Below are 13,892 nucleotides of genomic sequence, written 5' to 3'. Positions count from 1 at the left end.
CAAAACTCACATTTTTTACATGTCAACCTTGACTTTTTCTGTGCACCTTTTTTTCTCCCTCAGTTTACAAAATTGAACAATCTGCTCATCTACAAGGCACGCAATAACCACTCTAGAGGTTCGTCAAGCTCTAAGTTATACGGCATCCTTGTGGCTCACTGGATCACAACGAAGGTCCAGCAGTTCCCCTTCCACCCATCTCCGAGACACAGAATGTTTCTCTGTTCAATTATTCTAGACCCCTGCTATAATAGTGTACGTAGCAACATTTCATCCTCTGCAAAAAAGCTGTATCATAAGGCACTAACAGAGAGAAAAGTTTACCTGCAGCGTCACAATGTCTTGCCGCGTGAAGGGCTCATCTGTCAAAAGATCCTTGTAGCTCTTCGGTTTTATGTTCAGCTGCTCAACTGCCTAACAGCCAGGCAAAAGGCACAGATATTAAAAACTGGATTCTAATGTGTAAATATTACAAGTAAATATGTGATACCAATAAAACCTTAAAGTACAAATGATACAGAAAACAATGTCACCCTTCATTCTCAGCTGGCAGCTGCAATATTTTTACTGTGTGCTTTAACAGATGAGAACCTTGTGTCTTTCAGACCTGCAAAACTCAACAGTTTTGTGTGGCTTCTTGGTGGGTTTTTTTTTTAAAAAAAAAAACACCTTGCAATCTCCATTCCATACTTATGCATATCTTTTTAACCGAATTCATCATAAAAGTACCGCCAGAATAAAAAAATCTTGCTTGCAGTTTTCTAAGTGAAGTATTTTACAGATGGCACAAGACAGGCAGCTTTTACCAAGGGGTCCGTATCTCCCCCTCGGGGGGACGCGCGTGCCCAGGCCAGCTCACACAGCTGCACTAGCCCCCACCTCCATCCGCCCCGACTGCTGCCCCCAGCCTGCACCAACACTTCTGTTCACCTGAGAAAATCAAATGATGCTCAGCAAAGCAGCAGCGTGTTATTTCATAGTGAGAATCAATGTGGAATAAATGCTTTGTCGTTACAAACAAATACCTCATGCAGAGAGACGACCACGGAGGTCTGCCTGCAAAGGAATTGAATCTGTCTTTTTCACCCAAATGTCTTCTGTTCTCCTTAGATTAAAGTGATAATATTTTTCTAGTACCTCCAGAAGCTACTAAATTAATTCTGTGCTTATAACAAACTGATAAATGCTATTGCTTCAAGCAGTACACCGTACGAGAAACTGACCCTCTTGGCACAGCTTGTTCAGGGAGCCTGGCATCATAAATTGTAGCCAACCGAGCAATAGTTCTACAGTATCGACAAGCATTTAACAAAGACTGCTCTAAAACTCATTCTTGCCTTTTAACCACAGCAATCAAAGCATCATGCTTCTAGAAGGAACAGAAAATATGGTTTATTTTAATAATAAATTCCACCTGGGTTCACACAAATGCTCACAGAACACAAATAAAAATGCAGTTCAAGTGTCCATTCAGGCATTCTCTGTGCTCTTTCCCCAGCTCCGGTTAAAATACTCTTTTTTATTTATTGATATGAATAGAAATGAGAGAATTTGTCTTTTGGTGATGACTCTGTATCAGAAAACCACAAGAGATTTGTTTATTCAATTCAACTGAGGAGCATATAAAAGCTACTCATTTTGGTCTACGAGATTCAGTGCACGCAGATTAACTTAGGAGAAGGTTTTAGAAATATCTTTTAAATCACATTCTAAGGTTGTTCACATTTTTAAAGGCAGAAGTTGGACAACAATTGGTCAAGTCAGCGCATCTTGTACTTGTAGAACAAGAACAAGAAGTACCTATCTTTCTAAAGCATTTTGTGATCTTGAATGAAACACATCAAGTACAAAATATTAATAATGAAATGCAACAGAGAACCTACCTCGTAGGCAAACACATTGCCAGTTGTCTTGATGGCCACAATATGGGAGTTATTGGTGAATACCGTAAAGAGCACCGGACAGTGGTATTTACCTGATGAGGGGGGAAAAGTTTAAATTTGGCATGAAGTCCCTGCAACTGTTGTGAAATAGATAATTTCTATTATCTCTTAGAAGAATATTTACATTCATTTTTAATATAAAGTGTCACTTCTGTGTGTATTTAATGGTGTTTTAACTATGCTTTGATTCTTCAGTGCCAAACAGAAAAAGTAACACTTAAGAAAATTATAAAGCAAGCAATGAAAAAGCAGGTTTGAAATCTACTGCCTTCAATGCCCCAACACAGAACCTTGTCCACCTTGCTCGATATCGACGAAGTACCACCATGTAACGTTATTGCTGTAGTCAAAGCTCTACTGATGGCGTGACCCTGTACCTCGTAACGTGCCCAGTGCTCTATTTTCAGTGTTGGTCCCAGGAATAAAAGCTTATCTTCTATCCAACAAAACAGTTCAAGGCAGCTGTTGTGCTTTTAGGAGAGGAGAGCATTTTGTACTTAAATGTGGCAAGCAGAATGCCATTAAATCTGAAAACGTTATTCAATAAGGAACCCAGCTTCTGCTCTAATCAAGCTGTGAATTTTCCCAGGAGGGTCACCATAAATATTAAGCATGTCAACAACGCGCAAACTGATGGAAGGCAATGCGCAGGAAAAGGAAAAACGTCTGCATGATCTCAGCAGAAAGAAATTAGAAGAAGGTTATTAATACTTGATCAGTTTGCTAGAGATGGGTGTTTGGGCGAGATTTTTGAAGTAGGTTGGACCTATTTGGTTCTTTTTTCCGTAATTACCATCTGAAAAGCCAAACCAGCGGAGAGACCAGGACAGAGACTGCTCAGAGCACCTGCAGACAGGAGAGGAAGCGCCCACAGCGTGCTTACTGATAGCTGAGCAGGCAGCAGAGGCACGCTGAGCCCACACGCTGCCACAGGTAAGGGCCCAGGACTGTTTCTGTTCACCCCCCAGCGCTGAAGGAAAGCCATTGCCACACGGGGCTGAAATTCAGGAGGAAGCTCAGAGAGGGATTTGTAGAAGTGGCGTCAGGGTATGGCCCAGCTGAAGGGTACAGAAAGACGCTGGTAAAACGAGAGGCCTCGCTCAGCTGCTTCAAAAAGAGCAAATCACCATGTTTCCACTTCCAGCAAAAGCGGAGCTGCTGAGGGCAGGCACTCGTTGATCTGGACAGGAGGTACCCAGCTAAGGAGGGATCCTTACACAGAAGAAACTGCAGTACCTGAAGACCTTTTTTTATTGTACAGGTGTGAACAGTGAAGATCCTACATACATCGCAACCACTCTACATGTTAAGATTTAAGGAAGAGTTTGCTGATAGACAGAAATGCAACATTTTACTCTTCGTCTTCTGTTGCATTTTCTCTTGATCAGGTAATGACACGGCATGCACCTTTTTAAGGAAAAGGCTCCTGAGACTGCATGGCTGCTGTCATTCCACTCCAGCATGATGAACTGGACTTCTTTAAGGAAACCACAATATCGCAATACCTTTCAAAAACCTCAGCCGCAGTGACTAGCGATCATTTTTTAACACCCTGCTCTTAAGACAGATGGAATACAAAACGCAGAAGAAATCCATCAGCTAGAGAAAAGACCTTGTAGTCTATGGACTATTGGTAAGATAAGGAGACAGACACTCCAGAATTTCATTCCCACCTAATCCTCGACACTCTTGTTTCAAAGAAATCATTATCTGCCTTGTAAAAGATGAATTCATCTCCACTATTCTCTTTTATTTCTAGCATCCTCTCCTAGATGGCAGATTTTATATCTTTGACCCTGCAGAAATAAAACTCGAGGTCGCTTTCTTGTGTGCTGCTACTCATAAAATCCCATGTGTTCATTTAAGTCTAACTCATTTTGTAAACAAAAAGTTGCTCAAAACCAAGCAAAGAGCAAATAATGCCATAGGCAAGTCAGAAGAAAGATTACATATTACAGAAATTTAGCCTTTTCTGAAAATTTTCCCTAAAGTAAATAGTACCTTATTGCAGTAGTAGCTACAGTAAAGTGAAATTGCCGAATAATTTACAGCTCCCCAGTGTGAAGAAAACCAGAAATGGAACTTTAAAGGTAAACGTCACTCACAAGAAGCAGTTATTCTACTCAAAAAATAAAAACCATGATAGAAAACACAAACTACGTAACATTACCATGAGTAAGACAAACCAGGATTTATTAAACCACTCAAGAAAAAAAAAAAACCACGCAGAAAATTACTGCACTTACCTTCACTGTTTTTAGCAAAATTCAGCTTTATAAGTGACTTGGCATCTAGTTTCTAAAGAAAATGAAAAATTAAAAAAATTAATCACAATAGAATCTAACCATGGAAATAAAAGGAAACTGTAACATCAGTGTTAGGATTTTAATAGTACATAATTTATTAATAATACATTGCAAGTTGTCTGAATCATCAGAACCCTGGGAATTTAAGTCGCAGCCCACAAAAACAAGGCTCCCCGAGCCTGGGAACTGGGATATGGTTTATTTCCAGCGTTGCAGTTTGACACAGCACAGTGCGAACCGGAGCAAATAGGCTCCAGAAGTTGCGCAACTCTGCCTCAGCACAAAGCCAAGGGGGAGTCTGCGCCAAGGGCTGCGAGACGAGGACCTTGCTGCTGGGCAGAAGTGACAATTCGGGAGGGACCTCTGGTGGAAGTCGAAACCCAGCAAACCATTCCGGCAATCAAATTCGCTACCTTTCCTGAAATAACTGTAATTTTTCTTTTACTTCAGGAAACGCGTAGCAGAGCCCACGTGACAATGAGCAATAACGAAGAGAAACAGAGGCACACATTCTCTGGTGAGGCGCTTGGGGCCACGAAGGGAGTCCCAGGAGGGGTCCTCGGCTACCGAATGCCCCTGGGAACTCCAGGAAGAGGGAGCCGAGATGGCAGCCGAGGCCGGGGTGATGTCCTCTGACTCCAGAGAGGACATCGCAATCTGAGCTAGCTCCTGCTCTCCTGCCCTTCCTCAGAACGCCTGTGGCATTTTCCACCGCCCTCTCTCCGAGGGGCCCTCTGACTCGGGAGGGAAGCCATCGGGCTGGCGAACTCCTCTGGGTGCCCGGGACGCTCCCGCCCGCAGCCCTCCCTGACACGCAGAAGCTGCACACCCCCTCAAAGAGCAGCGAGCCTTCGGTAACACCACACAGCACGCAGGCATTGCAGAGGGGCAGTGTGTGACCGAGGGGGCTCACTGTGACTGGGGCCGCCCCACCAGCGCCCGGCCGACGGGGCCAGTGGCCCAGCCAGCTGCCATGCCCTCAGACGTACAGACAACCCTACCAACCCACGATTGTATCAGCTATCAGACAGGTTCATGCCAAACCGATCATCGAAAGCACGCACAGCGCAGGCCTCTTAAAAGGAACAATCAGTTCTCTTCTCTAAACGCACACCTGACCAGAGCAGGGAGGTTCTTATAACCCAGACGGCTCTTTTCATAAACACCTTCGAGTGGAGATCTGCCAGCCGCGGTGCCGACACTGCTCGCCCAATCAGTATGGCAAACAGTAATAACAAAACCACGTGAAACTAAGTCAGTGAGCTTCTCCTGCCTAATCGAAGTTCACATTCTCTCTTCAGAGAGCACACGTTATGGCACTTGATAGCTCAAATTGTTTTCAGCCACGGGGCAGGCCCACTTGCTGCCAGAAAGGTAACCATCTCTCTCATTTACTGGCAAGAAGAGCAACAAGGGCTAGCAGGAATAAGATGGGAAAGGGAAAAAAGAAGCCAGGTTAGGTTATATTTAGGTTGGAGCGGGAAGACCAGTGACGCTGTTTTTCCTTAAGTGGATTCTCAAAAAAAAACCCCAAACCCCAACATCTGCACACTGCTGGGGTACAAAGACAGACATCAAAGGCAACGGCAGCTTCTGAAACGACTAAGTGAATGCAGAGCTTTATTCATTTATTTATCTTCTTACTAGAACAAAATCGTCAAAGAAATAGTAGGGGAACAGCAGAGTTGCCAAAATGAACATATGATCCTGGACAGATCTGTTCAACCTAAACAACTTATTAACACAAAGCAGCATCCATCTGTGCACATGTTGTGCAACAGCCCAAAAATTATGTTCCAGAAAAAGCTTCTTTAGAAATATGACCGCTGGAAACATGGATAATTTGAAGGAAAGCCTTTAAATTATCTTCCTGGCAGACTTGAGCTATCCCCAAAACACACGAGCAGATCATCTTTAAACAAAAATGGAAACAGTTCCCTAAGAAACAGTTTAGCATGAGATTCAGATTTATACCTTGACAGAAGTTTAGTGGAAAAGACAGACTAAACTGCTGTACAGACTTTAAAGGTAGCAAAAGCTGCAGTGCGCTGTTTCATCTGTCAACGTATGACGTATCGTTAGAAGCGCTGCCAAGTCCTCGGACTCTTACTCCACACCCAGGGAAATAGTATGGTATTTCAGGTCACATCTTTCCATAACATGGAAAAAGGTTAGTTTTCAGCATCAGTTACTCATGGTGCATCAGGTGCTCATGCTGGCATCTGCTCCCCACTGAGACCAGCACTTCTACAGTCTGGTATGCCAACAGTAAATTAAAAAATAGTGATTTTTGTACAGGAGTTGAAGTAACACGCACTGCCTGGAGTCTTATTCCAGGAGGAGAGCTCTACACTGAAGTGCTGTATGAACAATATAAACTTTTATTGCCGCAGATGGGCCTCCTGTCAAGCTTGTGCTGAAGAAGTGCCCTTGGCAGGTCAGCTCCCGGCCTTTGGAGCAGCTCTGTGTGTCGGCTCAGCTGGCGACAGCTCCCACCGCACGCTCCCCAGCACCGGATCAGGGGGGAACTTCCTGGTAAGGGACGTTGTTTGTGCAGTCTATTTATGATAGGGGACGGAAACAGACGGAGAATTGTACATGAGCAAACACGTGGGGGAAATGCAATTAGGGCAGCATCTCAGAAATATTTTGTGAAGTTGATTAACATGTCTTAATGCATGGAGAGACAGGAGGGGGATTTACTGTTTTGTCAAAGGACATCTCTGGAGCACCAGAACAGCAAAGCCAGGCGATGATCTGCTACAGAGGATTGCCATGGCCTACGAAGGCAGCTCAGTGCCTGAGACAAGGCTGCAGCATCGGGCAACAGCGCACGGAGCGGCCGCAGAGGAGCAAGTCCAGCCGGGACTTCCAGCAGCTCCTGTTTTGAAAGACCTACACGGTACACAGGAAACTATGAAAGAACACGATATAGAAAACCTGTATCTCATTTTTTTCCCCCTCTCAAGTTCTCCATTTCACATGAAAACAGGGTTATCTTGTGTGTGGGTGAATCTGCTTTTATTTATTCTCCATCAAAAGTCAAAGCTTTCCAAGCCCCATCACATAGTTCGTTGCCATGGAAGTGACCGTTATGCCACAAACAGGTGCCAGTCTTCACGGGAAGAGACAGCAGGAGTGAATGAGTCCTAAAATGAGTTAAAGGACTTGTTTTCATGTATTTCTTATTACTAATAAAACATAAGAGAGCTCAAATATTGCATACACAGCTCACGTTCAAAACCATTTCCAACCTGAGTTTCCCTGACACACACCTACCATCCAGTTGCAGCCAATCTCCCGTGAAGAAAGCAAGGAAAAAAAGATGTTTTATTAAAAACACTTGATATAATTAAAATTCTAAATTCTTAACGAAAACAGAAGGCCACAAGCATGCACCACTTCCCCTAAGCAGAAATAAGAGCTGCATATTCACTTCTAAAAATATTTTATGCAAGAATACTGGAAAGCAGACGCTTTTCACGGCACGGAGTGCCAGCTGCTCCACAGCAAGGAAGGACTTAAAAAACAACCCCCAAAACCGTGCAAGCTCTTTTCTCAGCTGACTCCTCTCTCCCAGGCACACTCCCACATGGCAGCCAAGGCTACTTTTGGCCATGACCTACTTTGCGGCAGCAGTGAGAAGCCCCACCGCCCCGCGCTCGCCTCTGCCAGCTGACAGCACGCCTCCCCGCGGGGTCCCAACAGGCAGCATCCTCTGTTGGTACCCAAAGCAGAGGTTATTACGACGCCTAGGTTAGTGGGGCACTGTGGCAGCTCGCGGATGAAGCATGCCGATTGTTTCGAATTAAATCATTCTCTGTCATCGCTGTATGTCTCATGAAGAGGTGACCTACAATCCGCACCCATCAATTAGTTACACTCTCTGAATCTCTTTGGTCTCTGGCTGCACGTTCTTCTCGTTAATGAGGCTCTGACCCTGCTGGATACACACCAGCCTGAAAAGCAATCAAAATGGGCTCGCTTGATTCTCTACCCACACGTGGGTTGAGTTGGTGACGTGCGGCAAGAGTTGTATGTAGCAAATACGGAGCTTCCCGCTCTATGAGCGGTAACTGAGTTAGCATTCCGATGTTCAACGCTTGGGGATCAGACACCCTTCTGAATGGCCTCTGGCAGGAACACACAACAATCCAGTGAAGCTGTCATGGGGAAAAACCAATGTGTCACGTCTGAACTGGTGGACAACACAAGGGCAAAACCATCCAGTGCCGGCGTGGACATTTGGTCAGTTCTCATCCCGCGAAAACAAGAAACACTGAGTTACCTCGAATAGAAGGGAAAGCCAAACCAAATGCTAATATTAAAACACAATGTTGCCTACCAAGTACCAAATTTAGCTCACGAACAGCAAATTGATTTTGTATTAAAATCTTTGGTTCCTTTAAAGATGAGACCTGTTACTCTTTGCATACAACTTCACATTTTAAGAAGCCCCCTTACAATTTTCCCTGCCATAAAACCTTCAAGAAATATGGGGATATGAATTGAATGAATAGTATTGGGATAACTTCATGTATAATGTTACTTACTTCAGATCTTGTGAATGGATTTAATGATGATAAAAGGCATTGGAAATGCTCAGCAAGTCTACACATTATGGGAATGTAACTGGAAATGGCAGCACTGTTTTAACAAGATAAGGCATCTTCGTGTGGTTTAATATTTCATGAAAAATTTGAGGTCAGCAGCCAAGAGGCCAGAATAGTCTCATGATTCAAGGTATTGTTTCTATGTTCAGTTCAACAGCAAAAATGCTAGATATTCATCACGTGGACAACTGTCTACCAAATGCTGAAAAGATACCTTCAATTCACATTCTTGGATGAAGCTGCTGTTTAACTGCAGCTTTCATCTGCTCCTGAACTAGTATGGAAATGGACAGAAAAGATCCTTCATTACCCACTTCCAGACCACTGTACTTCCATATTTAAATTTTAATTAAACTGACACCATATGGTCACCAAAGTCTTGTCCATGGAATTATAAAGATATGCTTGATAACACACATGGCTCACAGATACCAGCAATAATGCTGCTCTATCAAAGAGCACATTAACAGAAATTACCATGAGAAAAAGATGTGTAGTTTCACGTGCAAGATTAAACCTGCAGTCTTAATGCAGTCAGAAGTCTATCAATCCAGAGACCCACAGCCAAATACAACACGGTTCATGGAAAATAAAGCTTTGCAGAAGCATCAAAAAGCCAGTCTCCAATTTTAGTGAAAAACAGGCAAGTAAGGAAGGATCTGTGGGAAACCTCATGCTGCATCTCATTTAAGGCTAGAGCGTTTCACAGCTGCTAGATTTTCAAGTGTCACAATCACAAAACCCCATCCAATGTGCACATTTCCACCAAAACACGGAAAAGGAAAAAAAAGAGACCATCTGTTCGGTCTATAAAACCTAGATGTAAATAATTCTTTGCTGTAAGGGAACTAATGCATTAGGAATAATGCTAGACACACTTATCCTCCTGTGTCCAGAGCTGGCTTACCGGGTAAAACACTGCCCATCACCAGGGCGATGCCATCAGCACGCTGTGGAGGAGGCACAGCGGCCTGGCCAGTGACTCATGACACTGGAGGGTTTTAAATGTCTCCTTTTGATAAAGCACTTGAACAGTAAGTCTAGGCAAATCTCATCTTCTTCGCGCTCGCTGTTTCCCAAAGATACAGAGAATTGAAAAACAAATCCCGTTTTTAGGACAAATAAAGGCTAACTCTTTGTGGTGCTGGGGGGACTATAGTCAAACACACAGATACAACTATCCACGTGGCCGTCAGTAACAAAGGAGAGAGAGAAAGTCTCAGCAAACCCAACAAAAAAGGTGTCATCGTCCAGGTCATCTGCCTCACCAGGACCTTCATCGCCCTAACCCCCCCTTCCCCCAGGTTTTATGGCCATTTCCAGTTACACCACACGACTTTCTGTCCATTCCTACAGGCAGGAATCATGTCCTCGTATATTTCTATCCAGGGGCCTTGAAAATTTATGGTCACTAGTCAAATATTAACTCATTTAGACTGTTGACTAAAAGCTAATAATTTCTGAAGCAAATGAGGTAAGACGACACGGTTCAGCTGCTGCATATTGAAGAGTTCATCTCGTTCAAAGTGGATTCCAGGCGTCTGAGCAGCAGCCTGCCTCTGCTGCCCCCAGACAAAAATGCACCTGGAGAGGGATGCTTAATGATGGTGGCTGTAACCATCCGTGCCTGAAACAGTGCTACAGGCCACAGAAATGCACGCAGCAACATTCAACTGGAAACAAAACAAAAAAAGAGAAAAGGAAGAACACTGCTCATCAGGGCTAACTCTTACTCATAAAGAAGTACCTTCTTCTGAAATGACCCGAGCTATCAAGAGAAAATACAACAAATTGTCATATTCTGACAGTACCCCTCATTTCTCAACACATACACCAAAGCTGTTTTCTGTCTTACACTGGCATGTGTAACATATCAAAGTATTTCAGGAAAAGATCAGAAAATATTCCCAGCACTGTACCAGGCATTCGCCCAGCACTTACTGTGTATGATTAAGATTAGTTCTGTTCAAAGAAGATAAATTAAAATTAAACAGATGCGGAGAAGGACAACTGTGACCATTTAGGGTATAGAGAACTTAAAGGCAAGAGAACATCTGACAGGAAAATACAAGTCTCAACAAGAGAATGTCAAGAAAGCATTAAATTCCTCCGTACCAAATGCACAGCTGTAAGCACTAACAGAGAGAAGCAGAGTTTTGGCACAAACACAAACAAGACTAAGCTGGTCAAACTGAAAATTTACAGAAGATATCTATCAGCTGAAAAACCATCAGAAGAACCTCTCGGCAGTCACAGCAGGAAGAAAGCAAACACCGGTTCAAGACAGAGCACGCAGTTTGCAAAGCAGATTGTGAGAGAGCCGAAGACCGCAGAGTCTTCCAGTTTTCTGTTCCTGATCATTTCACCCTTCTTTCCGCAACACACGAAAACCAACTAAGCTGGATTTGTCTGAATCATTTTTCAACAACAAAGCTTCCCTTGGTTTTATTTCTGTAAGCTTTGTTCTCTGCTCTGTAATAAGCTATTACTCATCCAGAACAAAACTGTATTCCCACCCCCCACTGGAACTTTTCTTACAAATAAACAAGGAAAAAACCTTCCTCCTTCACTTCAAATGTACAGGAAAAATAAGTTTAATGAAAGGAAGAAAAAGGGACATCTCCCATTTACACCTATGCAGTATCTGAAGACTTCACTGAGTTGCATCAGACAAATTAAGACATACACTTTGAATTTCAAAGCTGAAGACGCACTGACTTCTGATGTGTATGTGAAAAGCATCCTCTAGAGAAGAATTAAAATTCTCATTTATACATCAGTTACGCTACAGCCAAACGAGACATGAAATTACTGATCTCCTAAATGATCACTTATTTCCAAAGCCCCAAGGAGAAAATGTAGCAGACTACTTGGATTTCAGGTGCTGTGCTCTAATGTTGAGGGAAAAGCAAACAATTAAAAGGGGGCTACATCTCCCTTCTGAATTTTTCTACACAATGAAAAATATCTGAATTGGTCAAACTATTTTGCTCTTAGTTAGACAGTCTGAGCACTCTAGATTAGATAGGGAAAACTGATGTGGAAACAGCCCGCCTATGGAGGGCTGCACAGCATTTTCCTCTCAATATTTTATATCTAGACAAAGAATGAGAATGCTCAGAGTAAGCATAATCCATTGGAAACAGTAAGAATGAAGAAAACTTTTCAAGAGGGGGAAAAAAAAGAGTCACAAGGAAAATCTGACGCCTGCTGCAGGGTGCCGTCTTTAGAAGAGCACCAAAGTCCTAAGCCAGTATTACCAGCGTGCTGCAGGAAGGTCCAGGCTAGTGCTCCCAGAGTGCATCGCACTGAGCGTTATCTGCAGCAATTACATTTTCCTGACAACGTATCCCAAGAGCAGCTACCGCTAGGCTGGCACGAAGGAGGTCACCTTCAAACCACAGATCCTTGTCTGATGACATCCACTATTTGTTGCTCATTATCTAGAAACACACCTGGAATAACACAATTAAAGCATCAATCTGCAGTAAATTACCACACAGACCGTATGAGTGGCGTTAAAAGCCATAGTTGCTGTTGATTTAGCCAATTCGGGTCACATGGAACTTGAACTTGTCCTCAACCCCACTGAGGCCAGAGACCCGTTCCACTCCACTCACTGGGATGAGTTTTGTTTGCGATCTCGCTCTTGACACCTCTGAGTCAGCAACGTGTGCAGCTCACGTAACCCACCCACGGGAACCCATTGCCCGAACACATGGGCTCTGCACACATCATCTGATAGAGGTGGAGGGCAATTTGTAGTGAACTATGAAGCCTTGGCCAGAATTTAACCTGTACTTTAACACCTGTTCCTACAGCACTCGACACTTCTCACACCCCTGACACGCTGCTGTTTCTTTATTGAGAATATTGCAAGAGAAGAAAAAAAATACCCAAGCCCTCCTTCTCATTACATTCACTTCTCGGGTGAAGAAACAATTATCAGTGTTTTCTATTTCTGTATCTGTGCTTTCAAAATACATACATGGTAAAAACACTTCTATGTTTAAGGAAGTTTCACCTTTGCTCTAATTTCTGCATCCTTTTCAGGCAGGATTTCCCTTATTTAGAAAGCCAAAGACTTTTGTAGTGCATAAAAAAGCCCAAGAAACATGCTGTAAGGCTGTTTGTTCATTTTTCAAGTGGGATTAATACACTCAGCAGTAAAAAAGTAATCTTCTCCATACCCTCTGCATTAACCTGGTCAGCAAGCTCCTTTCACCTCAAGACCAGCAACTGATTTTCATCAGATTGACTGAAATCTAGTTGATCAAACTGAAAAGAAACCATGTTTTCACAAAAAATGAAGTAACAATAGCCACTAGCATTTGCGAAAAAGACTTGACTGATAAACATATTTAAGGAATGTATTTGATGGTTGGTTTCAGATCACTGGATGATCTGAAAGGTCCCTTCCAACCCAGATAATTCTATGATTCTATGACTTTTCCAAAGTTTTGAAATAACAGACTTGTCTTTTGAGGGCAAGAAGTTACTGGTTTCGGAAGTACCTGTAATTATTCAGGAAAGCATCATCCTACCAATTTTATTTCAAACAAATGACTGAAAAAAATAAAATAAGGGCACTGCTGACGTTGGGAGGAGAGCAGCGCGGGAGCGAGGAGGTGCCGCCGCGGGCTCTGCCGTTGCTGCAGGGACAAGCTCTGTGCCTCTGGGTGCTTCCAGAGCGAGGATCAGACTGGCTTACTGCAGGAGGCAGGCACCCGTACTGCCGCAATTGTTTGATCATGTTAGTCATAATCTCACCTCAAGTCATTTTTATTTGGTAAACACAGGATTAAGAGTGTGGAAAACAATAGCAAATATGTATGTTGTACACAGAGCAAAACGGTGGGTAGAGCTCTCTCTTTTAAGAAGGCAGCTGTCCTACTGGGGAAAGTCAGAGATTTTCAGCCTTCCGACTCCAAAGTTAGCCCTCACTTTCCAGGTCAGTGGCTTTGCCTTCTACTACATTTTTATATGCCCCAGACTCCTTTTTACACTTATCTTCAGAGGCAGCCCAAGCA

The 13,892-nt window shown here is 43.3% G+C and overlaps 1 protein-coding gene across 2 annotated transcripts in view; it reads right to left on the bottom strand.

Moving 5' to 3' along the window:
• The window catches only part of PPIL2 (peptidylprolyl isomerase like 2), a 71,872-nt gene that overhangs the window by 50,899 nt on the left and 7,081 nt on the right, over nucleotides 1-13,892 (bottom strand). Inside the window, exons 1-4 of one of the 2 annotated variants that reach the window (XM_074605889.1) lie at nucleotides 4,357-4,430; nucleotides 4,190-4,241; nucleotides 1,884-1,975; nucleotides 325-414 (exon numbers count right to left, since the gene is read on the bottom strand). In XM_074605889.1, coding sequence (XP_074461990.1) covers nucleotides 325-414; nucleotides 1,884-1,975; nucleotides 4,190-4,241; nucleotides 4,357-4,377 — 255 coding nt within the window. In that variant the 5' untranslated portion in view covers nucleotides 4,378-4,430. Of the gene's footprint in view, nucleotides 1-324; nucleotides 415-1,883; nucleotides 1,976-4,189; nucleotides 4,242-4,356; nucleotides 4,431-13,892 lie in introns of those variants that run through there. The other variant, XM_074605888.1, reaches the window with a different exon arrangement.

This window comes from Larus michahellis, chromosome 13 (assembly GCF_964199755.1).
Source record: "Larus michahellis chromosome 13, bLarMic1.1, whole genome shotgun sequence".
NCBI classification, from domain to species: Eukaryota; Metazoa; Chordata; class Aves; order Charadriiformes; family Laridae; genus Larus; species Larus michahellis.
The sequence above is the reverse complement of the archived record's forward strand: the minus strand, read 5'-3'. Positions and strand labels throughout refer to the sequence as shown.